This window comes from Cyprinodon variegatus, unplaced genomic scaffold (assembly GCF_000732505.1).
Source record: "Cyprinodon variegatus isolate N-32 unplaced genomic scaffold, C_variegatus-1.0 Scaffold155, whole genome shotgun sequence".
Taxonomy (NCBI): Eukaryota; Metazoa; Chordata; class Actinopteri; order Cyprinodontiformes; family Cyprinodontidae; genus Cyprinodon; species Cyprinodon variegatus.
The window spans coordinates 1,117,730-1,137,885 of record NW_015150608.1 but is presented as its reverse complement, the minus strand read 5'-3'; the positions used below and the strand labels follow the sequence as shown (position 1 = coordinate 1,137,885).

Below are 20,156 nucleotides of genomic sequence, written 5' to 3'. Positions count from 1 at the left end.
TTCTCGTCCAAGATCAGGGTGCGACCTCACAAATGGGCTTCGGGAAGAATGGTCAAAAATTCCCATAAACACACTCCTAAACCTTGTGGACAGCCTTCCCAGAAGAGTTGAAGCTGTTCTAGCTGCAAAGGGTGGACCGACGTCATATTGAACCCTATGGATTAGGAACGGGATGTCATTTGAGCTCGTATGTGAGTCAAGGCAGGTGAGCAAATACTTTTGGCAATATAGTGTATCTGGAGAGAAGGATGTTAGTTAAAAATGTTGAAATGGTGATGCTGATTAAATAAATGGCCTTATAAATATCGTATTAATATCAATGTCTAAAATGCTAATGATATATCATGAGAATAAAAAGCTTTAGCCATGTGAAATCAAACAAAGACAAAATGTATTGTAACCTTCACACAGTTTCTGCTCCATGGAGTCTCTGAGGCGGTCGATAGTGGTGTAATCCTCAGCATAGAGGACATACGTAGACGACGGCTTATTGGCGATAGATATCAGTTCTGAGGTGGTGATCTCACTCCCAACTCCGACAGCAAATACGGTAATACCCTGAGCTCGTGCCTCCATACTTGCATCAACCTGAGGAACAAATGCAACTTTAGGTGTAAAAGTTCTGTTTGATCATCCTGTAGTTTTATTGCTATAGTTAGTTCATAGAACCATTTTGGAAGAACTTTTCAGGCAATGTTGCACAGCAGCTATTATACAGGCCGACCCACAGAAACATGAGTGAATAAAAACTTTGTGGAGACAAAGGCAGCACTGAATTTACCACATCATCCTGTGATTTGCCGTCGGTGACAACCACTGCGATTCTGTTCTTGACTTGGCTGGCCCGCTGGGAGGCTGGGAATACGTGGTCCACAGCAAACTTGATGGCCCTGCCAGTCTGCATACAAAAATCAGGAAATACTGTTAAAGTGACTTACTTTATTAAAAAAAACACTACATTTTAAGTTTTTCATAGCTTTAAACATCACAACCAGTGCATTTTAAACAATTTGATGTGCGAGGAAAGGTAATTTGTGACATTACATCAGGTGGCAAATGTTTTTGTCAGATATTAGTGGGTTTATTTCATGTGTTTACCGATTCATTTGTGCATTCAGCAGCCATGCCTGACAAATTATGAAGCACATCCATTGTAAATCCCACTATTTGTTTTCCACTGTTAATGCATACTTGTTTTTTTAATAAATAGTTTCTTTGTAGTTGAATAAAGATTTATCGTTGTATTTTTTTTAAGAATTGAGCCAAAAACATTGCAAGCACTCAATGGGGATTGATTTAACAGATATCAAAATAATCTATATCAACATCATGTCATGGTTCTCCCCTTTTGGGACTCTGAGTTTTTAGTTTTCATCAGCCCATCCTTTGTCCTGTTCCCCTTATATACTCCACCTCTGCAGTCACTCAGTGCTGATTCCTTGTTGTTGTTAGTTGCTTCCTTGTCTCTGGCTCCTCACCTGAGTTTTCCCTGATGTTTTCTGGTTAATTGGTTCTTTGTATTTTGCATTTTTGAATGTCTGCCTCAGTTTTTTATTAAATCAACAAGAACTCATCTCTGCTCAAATCTCCTATTTGAAACACATCAGCCTTAAAAAAAAACATCAGTTACAGACGATCTTTGAAATAACATACTATGGTTTTTAGTTAGTTTTTTTTGTTCATTAAGTTCTGAAAGGTGTGGAACACAATTATGTCCATGTATTTGACACCAGGAAAGCTTTCCTTCAAAAGTCACTTTTTTAGGAAAAATCTGTGCGTTTTTTTTAAATCTCACTTTAACTTCAGATCTTCTGTAAAGGCCTCAATAATTTCTTTTTTATTACTGAACAACTTCACCAAAGAACACAGCGTACTTCTCCATCAACCTCAACGGACAGGTTTGGAACTCTGGAGGCCTGTGGGACAGTTGATTTTTAAAACAAAGCAGCAGTACTATCCTGCAGCCATGTTTCAGTGAAACACATAGTACTACATCCACTATATATTCTGGCTGGGTCCTTGCTAGGGCTTTGAGTGATTCTACTTGTTCCCTAAAGATCTCATATTCCTACAGGATTGATGGAAGTAATGGTTTGTATTTCTTATCCACTCTCTTCTTCTTTCTCCTGTTCTGAATCCCTCCTTAGCAACTCAGCTGAGACTTGCAGAAGTAGTTGAAGCATTATTTCAGCTTTTGAAATGTTAACGAGCTAATGAGTCAATGAGCAAACATTGGTTTGCAAATCATGAGAAAATGTCCAAACAATAAAAATGATCATCAAAAACCTTTCAGCTGCAAAGCAAACCAAACCAGAGCTAAAAATAAGCAATAAAAAAGGAAACTTTAATCTACAATCAAAGGAAATGAAGTTCTCTCAAAAAAGAAAATCAGAATCAAGCTAGAAGAAGTACTTCTCTATGCAGCCAATTAAAGCTGTGCAATTCTAGTGCAATAATTTAAAATTGATTAGTGATTGCATAACTAACAGATTAATTATGTAATCAATTAATTTGGCCTTTATGAATGAGGGGTGAAGAAGAAATCCATCACTGAAAGAAATCCTTTTTTTTTCTATTCAATTCTATTCTATTCTATTCTATTCTATTATATATACTTCCTTGTCCTTCAAAGAAGAACACTACAAATGACAGGTTATTGGATCAATGGGGGGATAAACAACCCTTCTAGCTTACCTGTGTGTTCCCTCCCATGTAGTTAATGCTTTGTATGGCCTGGATGAGCTGTGCTCCGCTGGAGTGACTCCCTAAGGGGATCTCCAATCGAGGTGTGTCGCTGTACTGGACCACAGCCACCTACAGCACGGAACACATCAAATTATTTCAATTCAAAGCATCTTGTTTTCAAATTTTGCACTTCAGCTTGGTAGAACCTTAGACAAGATCTTGTTTCATCTCAAATGAGTCTCAATTTTTTGTTCTTAAATTCTCACAGCTCATCAGATTGTATTGCTGCAAAGCAAAAATATGTCAATTACATGATTTAGTTTCCATATCTAATAAAATGGGACTAGCTTTACCTGCGTATAGTAAAGGCTGATATCAAACTGGCTGCTGATGTTGATTAGCCATTGCTTGGCTGTGTCAAAGTCCTCCATGCCAACACTCCAAGAACCATCGACGATATACACCAGGTCATTTACTGCCGTGCTGCACCCTGAGGACACAGAGAAGGACATAAAAAAAGAAAAATCTATCAAATTAAGCAAACGCTTCATTTAACAAATCTCCAGTGTGTTTCAGTTTCTATAACTGCAGCGTGTAACAGCTTCCTGCCATACCTGCTCGGACATCTTCATCCTCCACAGCGTCCACTGTGGTCAGAAGTAACAAAAAACTCCATACTGACCACAGCAACATGCTTCTGGGGATAAGTGTCTGTCCTCTGAACAGTCCAACCTGGTTTAACAGAGGATGAAATCATTTTCTTTTAGTGTATTCATTTTATTTATATATCTCTAAATCACAACACATTTGATCTCAAGTACTTTACAGAGACAATTCAATCAGATCCTCGTTTCTGATTGGTTAAGTTTTCTATTCTAGGAAAACTAGTTGATTGCATCCAGTCATTGACTTCCAGGAGACGCTCCTCCTGAATGAGCATGTGTCTACAGTAGATTATCGCTTGTATTTTGTCATTAACTCATCAGCAATCCCTTACCCCAAGCATGCATGCAGATACAGTGGAGAGGAAAAACTCCCTTTTAACAGGAAGAAACCTCCAGCAGAACCAGGCTCAGTGTGAGCGGCCATCTGCTGAGGCCGACTGGGGTTCAAGGAGACAGAAGCAGAGATACAATATGAACATAGAACAATTAGGAAATTATCTATAAATACTTTCTATGTTAGAAAAGTATCAGTAAACTAGCTCAGTGGGTGGCTCTGTGTGAGGAAGAAGTGGCCAGGTGGATGAGCTCTGAGCCATTTTTATGTCAAAGGAATAAAAGAAAGCACGGGTAGTTCTAGACAGGGTTCAGCACCCCTGTAACACAGGTCCTGGCCCATTCTATGGCCCCTTTACTGAAAACGTACACTGCAAAAATTGAAATTCAAGTATTTCTAATTTTAGTATAATTAAGTGTATTTTCCCTTAAATTGGGCAGTTAGTTGAAACAATTTTCCTGTACAATAAGATGACTTTAGTTTAACAAAAGGCAAAAAAAATCTATTATTGTATTTCAAGTCCATCATATCTACTTATCTTATCATAAAGGCAAAGATGATGATTCCTTTGACAGACGATCTTATTTAAAGTCCAGAGTTAAGTGAAAATGCACTTCCCTAAGAAATTTTTACTTATTTACACCAGTTTTTGCAGTGTAACTCTAAGCAGAATCTTATAGTCTGTGCACTGACAAGAGAGACTGTTACTGGTTTATTCCATGGATTAATTCAATATTTTCCCTTAAGTACCTAATTTAACAATTATTTAGAAATTACAGTCAGCTGTATTAAGATGGAATCACAGTTTTTACATGTAATTCAGGGATTTGCAACCTTTTTTGCTCCTATATTTTATTAAACCATGTGCTCTTGGTCTGTGTTTGTTATGCCTTTGTCCTGTACCCCAATAAAAAAACACACCGGTCCCACCTCGGCCCCTTTGTAAATTTCATCCAGAACTACCAGAGCATACAGTTATTCACAGTAAAGGTTTAGTCCATGGTAAATGGCATGAATGTATTACCCTTTTTCAAGTCAGGAAACTTGACCAAAGCTCTGTCCACTACATTCAGTATTTTCATCCATTTACCCTCACACCGAGGGTTGCAAGTTCCATTGCGGCCACCATTAATATGCAAAAAATAAAAAATAAAATGCAATGTGTGTGAAGTGTCTTACCCAAAGACACTATGACATTGAAAGCAGGAGCTGAGGCTTGACCCAACAACCCTTCAGTTGTAGGGTAAATTCCTGCATCAGATGCCTGTCGCTCCATATCTATGTCTAAGCAATGAAAAATAGGCCCCACTCCATCAATATATTCACAGGTGATGATGGCAGCAGCCAGGTTTAATTTCTCTTTAGCGTGATTTTAGGGGTTGAACTAAAAAGTACTGGCGAAAGGGAGAACAGTGATAGAATGTAGCTTAATGAGGAAAAGGGGTCCTTATGTCCTCCAGCAGTTTAAGCCTATAGCAGCATTACTATAGAGCTAGCCTGAACCACTCTAAGTCAGAGACATGAACTCCAATGTCTGTGTTGCTAGCAAATGCTTTGGTAGTTAATCTCTTATATTTTAAAAGTTTTTGAGTTGTTACCCGAAGCTCTTCTGAATATGGTTAAGAGATTCCACAGGTTTATAAGCTGAAGTGAGATCAATCAAACTAGCAGAGTCATAGACGTCACTCATGCTGCCATTTAGACATATGGCTTCTTTCTGTAGGAGGTTTAGTGTTTGTTCATGTTTTTTACAGATGGCTTCTTACACTCCTTTCAGCATAATGACGCTAAAATAAATACCCATAAATCATCTGTCTTTTCCTTTTTTTTTGTTAGCCTTTGAAGTAAATTTGGTTATTGTTCACAGTACTTCAAATCCACGCGTCAGAAATAATAGCATTAATAAAGCTTTTCTTTGCCTTCCAAGTTATTGCAAACATAAATTGTCATATAAGTTGCCATTTATTTGTTTTGTTGTTTTTGTTTTTTCAAATTAGGCACAGAAAACAAGAAGCAGTTATTTAATTCCCTTAGAATTACCGGCTCAGCTGGACCTGCTTGTAGACAATGTGCACCTGTGGCATTGACTCTTACATAACGGAGTAAACATGAGAAGCGTAAAAGATGAAAAAGATTTTCTTTTATTTTTACAAACTATATCTGATCTCTACAGGGATTATCTAAATGCTGAGTTAGGCTCAGTCTGTTCTTCTTTGTTGCCCCTGCTATGGGTCGTCCCCTCCCCTTTTAAAGTGCTTCAGTGAGTTTTCATCTTGTGCCATGTGGTCCATAATAGAGCAGAAGTGTAATTTCTACACAACTCATTCCATTCTCCTTTTTTCAGGACACACTTGGTTCCAGCAACCACAAGGTCAGGCCAGAGAAAATAACCATGCTGGATGTGAAGACCCAAACACAAACAAGGCAGTGAGGGCTACAGTGTGTTGGTAAAGAATGAAGCATCCATGACGTCCATCCAAGACACTGAAACCTCTGCTGATCTCCTTAAACAATATTTTTTCTCTTAATTCCTTAACATAACACCCAAATTCACCTGGGGTTCTTTTTAAAATAATTGAAATAAAAGTCAGACACTCCTATTATGTCCTTTTATGGAAGCCCTTAGATCTAGACATGCAAATGTGCTGGAAATACAAACAATAGATAAAACAAAAACACATGCAAAGGTTGTACAGAGACCAATTGAGAGACTTTTAACTGTCCCCCAGAAATCTCGCCAAACCTCTCAAGATCGAACTTGAGTCTGTCGTAAACAAACATGGTGGGCGAAGCACATGCAATGGAAAAAGACTGTTGGCTCAATATATCAGAGAAGAAGACGAGAAAAAGGCATTGGGTAAAGGAAATGGTTTGAGGACATGGTATAATATATTTTTCAGGTGAAATGTCTTTTATTTGGTCTTAATAAACATAAGTACACATTGTGTTTCAGTCTGAATTCTTTGGTTGATTACAGTTGAAATCAACAAGCGTAGATTTTGTTCTATGTGTTCATGTATAGTATTGCCAGTTTTTTCTGTTATTAGCAGCTAAAGAGTCGACATGGTCATTCTAAGGCCTTAAATAAAACAAGGCCAGAAGTGATGAGCAGTATATATGGAGCTATTTAAATCTACAGCTATACAGATACTTATCCCCCCCCCCCCAAATTGCTGTTGCTATCATATGTGGACACACTGTATATACTGTATATATCCAATGCACCTTTTTCTTCCTTTGGCACCTTCTTCTTCTTCTTCGACTATTTGAGCGGATGTAACAAGTACATTTCTCAACTGTGAGATCAATAGAATCAATCAATCAATCAATCAATTTCCCATTGGCTGAAAAAAAACGTTTTAAACCCGGGAACGATGGGCTATTAGTGGCAGTGGGAACAGCTCACTGACACGTGTCAACACAGGTCAAACGACCCTTGTTAAAATTGCCTCGGCTCTGATCGGTTTACATGACACCATTTAACAACACAAGATGTCAACACACCGTGCCAGTTGCTTCTGACCTAATAAAATGAAACAATTCTTTTTACATTCGATAAACGTGGAGCAGCTCTGGTGAGAGGGATTCGGACGGATAATTGAGCAAAACAATAAAGCTCACTGACTACGCTGTGGCTTCCTTACATGTTGCTCTACATTGTTTACTTAAGTGATTTTTTGTCGTACTGGTGACGTCATCAATGCTAACCCAGCGTGATGGCGTCACCAGACACACAGCGACAGGGGGCACAGAGTCCACGCAGCTGCCAGCGAGGGGCTACACCCAGCCAATAGGAAGGAAGCCAAATGCCGATTGTTAGCGGGTCGACCCATGTTTCAAAAACATGTGTGAAATGCGCTAAACTCAGTGGAAAATAGGCTTTATAGATATATGTATGCATACGTAGAGTGGACAGTCTGCAACAGCAAGCCATGGGCTCAAGGAAGGAATATTGACTCTGAGGTGACATATTGGAGTCTAGTGGTACCAAATCTGGAGGTGTAAAAGGTTTCAAATGTGAATGGGGAGTAGCTTGTTGTTTTTTTAATGCTTGTATTAGTATTAATTGTGCATGACCCCTTTTAACAGAATTCTGACTTCATAATTGAGCAGCTAGAAATATCAGCTGTCTGCAACAGATACAGGTTTCTGAGTCCATCTATGGCACAATAGACCCTCCTTTCATCCAATGTTATGATTTCTAAAATGTGTTTCTTGTTTTCTTCCTTACTGGTTGCAGCAAATGGAAAAAACTAAAGATGATCCGTCTTTGATGATCCTTCAAAAAAAATCCAAGTGTTTGCTAAGTAGAGCCGCAGCTAACTGAGACATGTTACATCTCCAGAGTGTCTGTCAGCCTCACAGCTGCTGGTTCCAGTCCCTGTGGTTGCCACTCTAAATAAGGTCCTCTCTGTAAATGTTTGTTCTGTATGTTTAGCACCAAAATACACAGGGACACATTTCATTGATGTGCTGGAGTTTTCCACTGCTTTAGAAATCGGTTTAACATAAAGTGTTATCCTAAATAACCACTCCAAAAAACAATCTGCCATTAAAACAGGGAAAGTTTCCGGTTTGATTGTAGAGCAGCAGGTAGATGTTTCATGACGGTTCCTGGAGATTTGGAAAAGTTTAAGAGGAACTGGACGGTGATGGAGCTCAGCTGATTTTAAACTTGATTGCCTTGGGTTTGCTGGAAACACAAAACGGTTTGTTTACTGCGAGTAAATGACCATATCTAACATGATGATGTCACAGAGGGGCGGAGATTTAAATGCTGTGAAATGTGAAGTCAGAGGAAAGCCAGAGAGGTAAGGAAACCAGCTATGGAACATATTTACACACATTTGCTTTTCATTGAGGCTAAGAGACAGAGAGCAAGACTTTGACCTGATAACATGAAGGATGAACATAGACTTTATGGGTTTTTTTTTTAGTATTATTTTATTAAGGAAATATACAGCCAACTTCTGGCAATACACATCAAGACAGCCTTATCAGGAATGATAGTTTTACTAAACTGCCAGTTTAAAATGTAATCTTGCTAATGAAAAAGTGCGGAAAGCCTGAGTTCCTTTAAATCAAGACTAAAAACACATTTGTTTAGGATTGCCTTCGACTGTTCTAGTTAAAAAGTTCAACTAAAACATATTTTCTTTAATCCAACTGTTTTTAATAAACTTTTTTTTCTGCATTTTTTATTTTATTTTATTTATTTTTTATGTATTTTTTTTCCTACTTGCTTTGATTCTGTTTTATCTTCCTGTATTTTAATCATGTAAAGCACTTTGCATTGTCTTTGTACTGAATTGTGCTATACAAATAAATTTGCCTTGCCTAATGATTTTATCTTGATTTCGAAGTAACATCCTTATTTACCTCTTTTCATATGGAGCTAAATTAGAACAATAAAGTGTTCTTAAAGCATTGATTTTTAAAATTGAAAAAAAAGTGCAACTGACAAAAAAATGTATTAAAAATATAAAAAAAAGATTTTAAATAAAAAAGAAATGTTTAAATCTTCTATTCCAGTTCATCTTTTGTTTCAAACTGCTGATCCCTCGGTCTGGGGGAGGGTCTTAGATGAGTGTATGGAGCTAAACTGGGTACATAAAATTGTTCAAAAACATAAAAAAATATTTTTAACTGAAAAGCATCTTTGAATCAAAAAGAGCAGTTTAAAGGTATAGTCTTTTGAAAAGACTGGCCCTATCCAGTTTTAAAAAAAAAGCACATGCACAACCCTGTACCCCCTCCTAAAGGGAACGCCTATTAAACAAGTGTAAGAGCGTGCACAAGTCCATTTTTCCTCGCACACTCTGTTTAACAGTTGCTGTTTGCATCTTCATTACAAGCATACTTTCTAAAAGAAGGTTTGCATTTTTTCCAAGGTCAGACTCACCACCAGAATGTGAAAATGGGGACGAGCCTGTAGGACGGCCTTATGTAAACATATCACCAGAATGATTGACAATTAAGAGGACCACTTATTTTAAAGATCCACCCAGAAAAAGAACATCCTCCACTATACCTTTAAACATTTTTTCTTCTACTTTCTGATATTTTTTGTGGCATTCAGGAACTGTGGGAACCAGGAACCGCGTTTCAAATGTTTGTTTGTTTTTTCAGTTTTGAAAGATTTTTTTTTTTTTTGGATTCACATATTTGGGGTTTTTCTTTCAGTTACAAAAACAATGTTTTTGGACAAACTTTATGGCCCCAATTTAGCTACATACATCCTTCCTGCACACTTAAATTTTTTTAGCCAGTGGTTCTTCAAGGATAAATATAAAGTTAAAAGAGCATTGAGCTATTTATAATGAACTGGTCTCTAAGTATAGCAGCAGAGTCTCCACACGCCCCTCACTCCAGTAGGTCTCCACCACGATGCTTCATTTTTTCATTATTCATTAGGGACACATATGTGTGGCGCGGTGGCTTCTGAAACAGGATTCCTCTAAAGCCCAACCCTACATCTGGAAAACCATGAAGCGCGGCCCGCTGACCACATCAGCTGCCTCTGCAGGATCACACAGCAATCCTTGTGAGCAGATGCTGGAGGGATTGCTCTCCATCATTATATTAAAAAAAAGGACCCAGTCTACAAATAGCAGAGCTGGAAATGCTGCTTACATTTACTGCCTTGTTTGACAGAGATGAGACTGAACTACAGGCGTCCATGGTGGATCAACGCAGCAGCTGTTTTCACAAAGTTTTAGTTTCCTGGAAATGTGTTCATACCTCCTAAACTTGTTCATGTTGTTACATGAGGCAAAAAATTTCATTAGGATTTTATATAAAAGCTTTTTACCATGCTCAGTTGGCAACGGATAACTCTATGGAGAGGAATTTGTTCCAATAGTATTGGAACTTCTCAATAAAAAAACAAGATTTTAAGAGTAATTTATAGTGTGTGCAATAAAATCAACATATGTTCTTACAATTTTCTTTTTTTTACATATATTTTGTCTTATTTCATTTTTTTATTTTATTTTACTTATTTTTTTTCTTTTTCATATTTTTATTTTGTGAGATTGAGTTTTAATGAATTGCATTCATTTCAAAACCTGTTTTCCAAATTTCTGCCTTGAAACTTCTGGGTGATTTCCGCATATGGTGTTAAATGGTTGCCACAAAGTTTGATCCAACTCATTATTTTAAAAATTGAAAAAAATTAAAAGAAAAACAGAAAAAAAATATTTAAAAATTTGAAATGTATTTAAAATACAAAAAAGAGCTTTTTTTTTTAACTGGAAAGAAATCTATACATCTACTTTTCAAATTCAGACTTTAGATTAAATTTTTTTTCCAGTTTCAGCGATGTTCCCTCGATGCTGGGGTGGGACAGATGACATGTACCCCATTTACACTCCCCCTCTGAAACTGATCTGTGCCAAGTTCAGACAAAGCTTGGATCAGGTAACCGTTCCAAGCTTGGTTCTTATGACCATTTACACATCACGCTAGCACGGCTCCTTGCCTCCTATCTGCGGGACATGATACTACAGCTCTCAAGGCGGGAATTATGAAAACAAAAAAATGGCGCCGCCCATAATATTCAGGAACTTTATGTGCCTGAATAGCATCTTCCAGACAAATTTCCATGAGAGCCTCGGTCTCTGCATCATCCCAGGTCGCAGCACAATCTTTTGATGCCATTTAGGGTTAATAGGCTAAGAAGAAGTTTGTGTTTTTAACAGGTGAAGAGATCTGTGAATTGCTAAGCCAGATGAGCTGGAAAACCTCAAAATTAGTCAGCTGACTATAAATAGGAGAAGAAGCAGTCCGCCCAGACTCTCTTTGTTATCAGGAAGCTGAGCCACCAGCACTAGATTTAGCGCGGTTTAGTTGTGTTTGGCACAGTCTAGTTCAGTTGCATTACATTTAGACTTAACTTTTATCTTGTTACCATGCTCGGACTCTTCTCAGCGCGGTTTCCAAAGAGTAGTGTAAATGGGGCTATGGCTGATCAGATTGTGATTTACAGCTTGGGCCCCTGAAGAATGGCCCCTTAGTGTTGTATTCGGTAGAAAAGTTTTGCAAACATAATAGAGATCCTATGTTCAAGTGACTGATTTTAATAACAATGCCATGCTTCACTGTTTTAAAGACATTTTAATTTCTGTAGATCCTGAATGCGACACATGGACACATTGTTAAGGAGTCTGAGGTGTCAGTCTTATAAGTCCCGATAAGTCATATAAGTCCCGACTCCACACAGAGGAACCTGCAGTGAAAAAAACCTCTGAAAATGAAAAAAAAAAAATTTGAATCTGAAAAGCTGTTTTAAAATCTTTCCTTTATTATAGTTTCAAAAAAAAAAAATCTTAGTTACTAAAGCAATGTTTAACAGACTTTATGGCCCAAATTTAGCTCCATAAAGAAAATTAAAACAAATACTTTTAACTTATAGCAAGTAGTTAAACTCATAAATGTATTTATGTAGGAGCTGTATTCTGTTTTTAATGTAGGGGACACAGTTAACATGCAAGTAGCATTTTCCTTACATGCAAAACCCTGTTTGTAGATGAGAACTACCACCGAGCTTTCACCCTGAAACACAGAGGAGGCTGCATCATTCTTTGGGGGTGTTTTGTTTTGTTTTTGTTTTAGTTTTTTAGCAAGGACAGGGAAGCCAGTCAGAATAGAAGGAAAGATGTTTGGAGCCAAAAAAACTAAAAGAAAATCTGTTTTAGGCAGTAATTGAAGAAAACTACCCTAAAGACTGAATCTGATCTAAAAATATGTTGTTTTTTATATAAACGCATCTTCCTTTACTTTGAGCAGGTAGAGAAGAGTGTGTTGTGTTATGCAGTGTAAATAAGATAACAATTGGGTTTTTTTTCTAACATGAATCATCTTATTCTGTTAGCAAATTGTTATTACTTGTTCAAAAAAGGAAAAATGTACTTAATTTAAGAAAAAAATGACTTTCATACTTTTTTCATGCAGGTGGGTTTTCTCATAAACACTGCAAAAATAATAAAAAGTGAATTTTTTATTTCTTGAAATAAGTTAATTTCCCTTGATTGAAGAAGGTAACAGAGTAAATCTTCTAATAAGATCATTTTCTTTTAAAATCAGAAGAAAAAGAAGAACTTCTTTGAAGAGCATATTATGTAATTCTCTTATTTCAAGGGGAAAATTCTGCTTCAGTTGGGAAATAATCTTATTTACCTGCTTGGATCAAAAGGAAAGGTGCTGATTTGAAGACTTGTTTATTAATTTTGAATCCTTTTTTGCAGATCATAAACCATAACTAATTTGCCTGATCGTTTGATTCCATTTTTTCTGTAAGGTATTTTAAGTTGACGTGTTGTGAATTATTGCTGTTGAAAAAAAACTAAAAAAACGATCCTCCAAAATCCCAGCCTGATCGATGACTGCTACAGAGGAGAGCAGAGATGGTCCTAGGACCATCCTGAAAAGCATCCTTCATCACATTCACGCTGTAATTAGAAGTTATTTCAGGAAACAGACTCATCTAACAGGACGGCATCCAAATGCCAGAAAAGACTCAGACAGGAACCGGAGCCTTTGCTCCAAACCCAAAGCCCTTTCTGAACCATAATCACAGAGCGTCCTGTATGTTTAGCTGCTGTCCCCATGGCTGACCTTCTAACCTCCATCATGGAAACATTTGCAAAAAGAACCATAAAAGAACCAAGACTGATCACCAACATGAACTCTGATTGGAGAGACTCCCTGCTCTAAGTCCCAGTGATAAAAGGCCTTACCTTCTCTTGTGCAGCTGCAGTGATGAATGCCACTGTGGAAGCAGAAGGTGGAAGGAGAGCCGTCCTGTCCTCTCTCTCTCTCTGGTTGGCAGAGGGAGTGGTGGGAGTGGCAGGGGCCTGCCTTTGTAAACTGTGGCCTGCTCCGCCACAGAGGGTGACACAACATAGACCAGTGTGGAACCTATGTGGAAACCTGCACACGCTCCTGTGTGGAGAAACCACAGACGACCAAATCCTCAGAAGTGTTTCTTTAAAAAGGTGTGAAGGTTTTCCACCGAATAAATAAAAAACAACAACAAAAACTGAGCGTTGGGTTGGTCTGTCTGCATGAGCTCTTTTATTGAGATAAGAGGCTGATGTGGGGAGAAATCAATGATTTAACGGTAGTTATGTGATAACCTGTGTTGGGCATGTGGCTTTATTTTAACAGAGAGCAGATTTTCTCCACAGCTGCTCAGGGGTTGCATTTAATTACAGGATAAGAAATTCCTCGGCAAGACATGAAACAGCTTCTGCGCCGCATGTTGGATGCGTGTGGATGTCACGCTTACTGATTAAAAAGATGGAACCTGTTGCTGAAACTCAATACAGCTCTGGGTTTTTGAGTGAGTCTTGTTGTTTCAGACATGTTTTCTTGTTACACGTCTTGGTCTCCTAGGATTCTCTAAAGCAATGGTTCCCAAAAGTATTGATGATTGTCCAAAAGTAGAATGTAAAATAACGGTTTTATTTCATTTGAGCATTTTATTTTTAGGCATTTTATGCTTTCCATCTCGATTAAAAAACAAACAAACATAAATTTGTTGCCTGGAAGTTATAAGGAATAAATGCAAATAAATTCATAATATAAACCTGTATTTCTAAAACTGGAGCTCCTCTGAGAAACTCCCTTATAATCACATTTAAACTTGATGAATTTGGAAAAAAAATGCAGAACAGAAATTATACTTAGACTGACTTTATTAGTTTTACTTTGTTTTCATCAAAACACCTGAGCTGCTTTGATGATCTCCTATAGCTCAGTGTGAAACCAGCAGACCCCAGGTTGTTCTCTACATCCTGTCTGTTCATCTGCTTGGTTTGAATGTGTGTCAAAGCTGAAGGTGAACTCACACATATAATAAAAAGTTACTTTTTGGTTGATAAAAGCTTATTTTTCAATTGGGTCTTCGCAAAGCAAAACTGATCCCAGCCCTATTTTAATTTCCTACCTAAGAAATAAGATATTTTTATGTACCCATTGCAATGCACCTGCAGACCACTAGGGGTATGTGTACCCCCGGTTGGAATCATTGATCTGAAGGACCAACCTCTGCCTTTGTCTAAGGTCTTGGAACATTATACCAGGTCTCTACAAACCATCACAGGTGACTGGTTATTTCATACATTTTGTGGATTTTGAAAAGACTTGCAATCATATTGTTTGAAGCATTTCATCGGTTGCTAATTATTCAGCTGGAAAGGGGCCTTTAAATTTGGTTAAAAACACTTTTTTCTAAACTATAAAGGGGTGTGATACTGAAAAGAAATGTTTAATAATATAAATAATAAAAAAAAATTGAAATAATAATCCATCCATCCATCCATTATCTGACACGCTTGTCCCGAGTCGCGAGGGTGCTGGTGTCTATCTCCAGTTGTCTATGGGTGAGAGGCGGGGTACATCCTGGACAGGTCGCTAGTCCATCGCAGGGCAACATGGAGACAAAAATGACAAACAACCACTCACACACTCACACCTAAGGCAACTTTAGAGAAGAGAATTAACCTCACAGTCATGTTTTTGGACTGTGGGAGGAAGCTGGGGTACCCGGAGAGAACCCATGCATGCTCAGGGAGAACATGCAAACTCCATACAGAAAGACCCCTGGCCGGGAATCTAACCCAGAACCTTCTTGCTGCAAGGCAGCAGTGCTACTCACTGTTCCACTAAGCATTAAATAATAATAATCAAAATATTATTTCCAGGTTAGTGTTTTTTTTAAAGTTTCAAATTTGTTTTGCTGGTCCCTCCTTGTGGGACTTAGATGACATGAAGGATGACTGACAGCTTTGATGCATAAACAAACAGGAGTTGCATGGTTGAATGTTTTAAAAGCAGCTATTTTTCAAAACCAATCCCACAGATATAGAAAAACTTTTCTGTTGTAAAGACATTTCTGGTTTCCAGTGTTCCTGAATGCAACACCTGTGGCTGTTTCCTTCAGGCTTCTAAAGCTGTCAGTCATTTTTTTAATGACTCATTCAAGTCCCGCCCCCACACTTAGGGAGCACCAGTTTTGAAACTGGACAACAAAGAATCTGTTTTATACATTTCTTTTCAGTTCATTTTGATTTTCTAGTTTCCAAATCAAATAATTTTTCAGAATAATTTTTTTTCTGATGAAGTTTGAGTTTATGGCCCCAATTTAACTCCATACAGAATTCGATCTAAATTCTTCTTCTACATGGATTCCCTAGGGCTTCCTCTTGTACTCAGCCTGTTTCTGATGTTCATGGGCACAATGACATTGTTTGGTCACTTGTTGTTGAACTTATAGGCTACATATAGAACAATGCAGACAGTAGGGTTTGCTGAGGGATTTAAACATGTCATGATCTTGGCACTGATTACTGGCTTAATTAATCATTCCATTCACCTGTCCAACTCTGCCCGGTTTTCATGACTGTTCATCTGATTCACCTGTTTCTGCCTCTATTTAAGGTGCTTGCATTCAGCTATCAGACCCAGATTCTCATGTTCTTGGATGCCAGTGGTTAGAGGGTTTTGGCGTACCTTAGTGTTTCTGATTTCCTGATCCTGACCTGTTCTGCCTCTCAATCACTGAGCCTGTCTGTTATCATCTGAACGGTTTGCCTGAACTTCCTTCAGACTCCTGGAATACTGAACTAGCCTGTTCCTGTTCTGATCTCTGGGCAGCACCCTCTGCATTCTGTTGGCAGCCCACTGGCTGGATCCAACCATGCTGTCTGGAAATGGACTGCACTGTTAAACCAGAGTTTCCTGTGATAGATGCCTTAGCCGCTGCAACTACAGCTCTGTTTTTTTTTTATAAACGCTTTTTAGTTATCCTACTGTCTGTCTTGCCTTGAATACTCCTCTGTTTTGAAACATTACAGCATATTGGATTAGGTTTTCAACCAAAGAATGGATTAACGTAACCACCTGCTGTAAGGCTTTGCAACCCCTTCTTCTTTTATGTCATTAAATCCCACCTTCTGTGTCGGTTAGGGATCCCATCACACAGCAGAACATTTAAAACCAGCCCAGGGAGTTTAAAGTTTGTACCAAAATACTAGATTACGCTATCTAATATGCAATTTAAGGGAAACCAGCATAATTGGGCAAAAACTCTGACTTCTAGGTTATGGCAAAAATGCCCTTATGATCCTTTATATTTATATCAGTTGAATCAACTGAAATTAAAGGGTACTTACCTAAATTAAGACCTCAAAACGGTTTGAGGTGAACTTGGGACAACACAGCAAAGGAAAGAATAATCCATTATGTCTATATTTAAACAATTATTTTCAAGATTAAAATTAATGATTTCTTTTCTGGATTAATCCATTTTAATATTCACTTTTTTCCACAAGGATTGGCAATTATTGGACAAACAGGCTACACTCTACTCTGCAAAAGATTTTAATCTAAATAAGTCACTATTTCTTAAAATAAGTGCATTTTTTTCTTGAATTGAGGAGGTAAGTGAGACACTTTGCCAATGGAACAAGATAATTTACATTAATATTATTTTAAAATAAGAAAAAGCAACTGCATGCATTATTATAAGAGTAAAAATACTAGTTTCATTGGCAAATCATCTTATTTACCAACTTAAATAAACTTAATTTAAGAAACGTTGACTTATTTCTAGATGATTTTTGCAGCATAGACCGATCGCTAAAAGACAAAGAACCATGCATGCTCACACCTTCAATATCATGAGGGACATTAAGAAAAGCCAGTTGGCCTAATATGCATTAGCAAATGAGATTAATCCGAATAGCCTCTATAAATATAGATCTGGGGGAAAAGGCACCATCATTTGTAAGAACTACACCACTGCCTCTCTTAACATAAATGGCTTCCTTCACACCTCTTTCAAACCACCTGTCTCCTTTGTCCAAAATGTGAAAATTCTGGTCCTCAAACGAATGTGCTTTGTCCTTAAGGTATAGATGGAAAGCAGAGTCCACCTCCACCACTCAGAGTCCACTGTGCTTTCCACCTACAGAGCTACCCAGGGTTTAATGCAATACAACATTACACATATTTTAAATAGAGATTCTGTAAAGTTTATGTTTATGTAAGGATTATGGAAAACATCTTTGATAAAACCTTATCAGGCAAGGACCTGCTAATTCCTTAGACCTTATCTATCAGTCGCCCTCTGATAGAGGTCATGTCTCCTGATCCTGGTTTTTCAGTCAGTGGTAATTCTGTCTGCTTTTAAACTGTTCTCTCATCTCTTCATTGAGTTTGTAGAGAGTCCAAAAAAAAGCCAACTTTGGGGATACATTTGATATTTTCTGAATAAATTCAGATCTTAATTTTATATCATCGGCAGTCAGAATCCTGCACTGTGGAAGCCTGGTGTGTCACTGCCCTCTACTGGAGCTCAGTGGTAATTGTTTTCACTTCCCTTTAAAGTCCCATTGGGCAAGACTGACAGTTTTTTTTATTGTCAGGGTTTCTAACATAAATTACTGTTATTATGATGGGAATCTACTTTAGCTTCTAAATGTGCCTCAGATTCTACAACATTGTTTTGATGTATTTATATCAGCAAATGTGACTATTTTCTGTGAGTCTGCATCATTCAGACAGTTTGCATAGTTCTGATTCTCTATTAAAAAGAAAAAGCTTATTATGTTTTATATGGAAATTACTATGTTTAAAGACCCACTCCATGTCCAACCAGCTGCCTATACATTCTGTTTGTTTTCCTCTAGGGGGCAGCATTGTCTTAAATATTTATAATAGTATTCAAGTATTCATACTATCGTTCATTTCTACGAACTTCAGTGTATTTTATTGGTATTTTTCTGAATCAGACCTATGAAAAAAAAACTGCATATAATTAAAGCATAAAGTAACCAGATGAACTTCACAGTTTACTGTATTTTCACTCAACCTGCCAGCTGTTGACTCAGAACAATAAACCAACAAAGCTTCAGTTCAAAACAGAAATGTGAGTCAAACAGAAACTGTGTCTTTCTGCTGTGTGGGTTTTGTTTTTGTTTTGTTTTTTTGTTTAAAAAATGATAATTTTTCATTGAGTGAAGTTACTCACTGATGGAGCAGTCAAATATTTTACTCTGGCAAGAGAAGTGATACTTCATTGTATTTTTTATCAAGTAAAACGTCCAATTCAGAAAAAATACTCCTAATATTGCATTAAAGATGACTTGTTTTTTTTTATTATAAACCAGTATAACCTTTATATAACATTTAATCCACACTTTTGTATTTTAGACTTTGAGCCTCTTGCTTCTCCATTATGTTTATTCAGTATTAATAATAATGGTATATATTTTTTTACACTTGGATTGATGCAACAGCTACTCTCTCTTTGTTCAAAGACAGAATTATAAAAGATTAGGAGTAATCAAATGCTTAACAACAGCTAAATTACTGGTTATAACAGTTTCACCCATGATGACGTCCACTTACTTTTTAAATTATCTCTTATGGAACTACATTACAGAGGATCTCCAAAACTACCTCAAGATGTCATGAGAATTCAGAACTCGATTTTATAAGTGTGACACATTAAGATGTTGAAACATTTAAGGTAAATAGAGAAAGAGATTGTATAAAAATAAAAGGAAACATTGACGTCCTATGAGTCCTATGACCGCCCAGCCAACGGCACATCCTAACTAAGTAGAAACTGAGGAGAGAAAATAGAAATATCAAAATAAGGTCTGTTTCCTTGTTATCTGGGTCTTTATCCAAAAATAAACAGAAAAATTAGGAAAGAAGTGTTTCATTTAACCTTTAAGACTTTATTTAGGAAAAAAATTGTCACGGAATAAGTTTATTTGCCCTTAATTTGAACTGATAAATAGAAGGGTCAGCCAAAGGAATGAGGAATTCTGTCTACAAATAACATAATGATTGTTATGCACTTCAAATAAGGTGATTGTTTTTTTTTTTATCTTAAATTCAAATCATCTTATTCCATTGGTAGATTGTCTCACTTACCTGAACAAATCAAGTAAAAAAACACTTTTTCAACAACAATCTATTTACAATACATCCGTTTTTGCAAGGGAAGAGAACTCTATTCCATTTTAAAATCATTCAAACAGAACATAGAAGGAAAAATAAAACCAATTAGCCTTCTATGCTTTGCTAAGGTACACCTTTCTAAATAATAAACAACATATCTATTTTATTATATGTATTTTTAGTATATAAGAATATGCTTCTACCCTCTTTTTATATATCTTGTATATTTTTAATTGGTGGTCCATATTACTCCTCTTCTTTTCTCAAGCCACTTTGAACTTTTGATCGATAAACTTTATTCTCTGCTAAATAACAAAGAAAAAACGTTTGTCAGTCTCCCTGTGATTGTACGGATATGTTAAGTAAAACTCCCTGGATTCACAAAATAAACTCTTTTTGTTCTGTTAACTGCTGATCTGAAAAACCAGCTTCACGATGCTCCATAGTACATATGAGAGATGAAGCAAAAAAACCATAAACAAGCGAAATCAAATGTT

The 20,156-nt window shown here is 37.1% G+C and overlaps 1 protein-coding gene across 1 annotated transcript in view; it reads right to left on the bottom strand.

Annotated features, from left to right (window-relative positions):
- Nucleotides 1-13,548, bottom strand: part of LOC107086518 (collagen alpha-1(XXI) chain-like) — a 28,119-nt gene extending 14,571 nt beyond the window's left edge. Inside the window, exons 1-6 of the mRNA XM_015377505.1 lie at nucleotides 13,422-13,548; nucleotides 3,300-3,417; nucleotides 3,039-3,175; nucleotides 2,695-2,814; nucleotides 782-898; nucleotides 402-588 (exon numbers count right to left, since the gene is read on the bottom strand). Of these exons, the coding sequence (XP_015232991.1) occupies nucleotides 402-588; nucleotides 782-898; nucleotides 2,695-2,814; nucleotides 3,039-3,175; nucleotides 3,300-3,378 (640 nt within the window). The 5' untranslated portion in view covers nucleotides 3,379-3,417; nucleotides 13,422-13,548. The remainder of the gene's footprint in view (nucleotides 1-401; nucleotides 589-781; nucleotides 899-2,694; nucleotides 2,815-3,038; nucleotides 3,176-3,299; nucleotides 3,418-13,421) is intronic.
- Nucleotides 13,549-20,156: the final 6,608 nt, after the last annotated feature.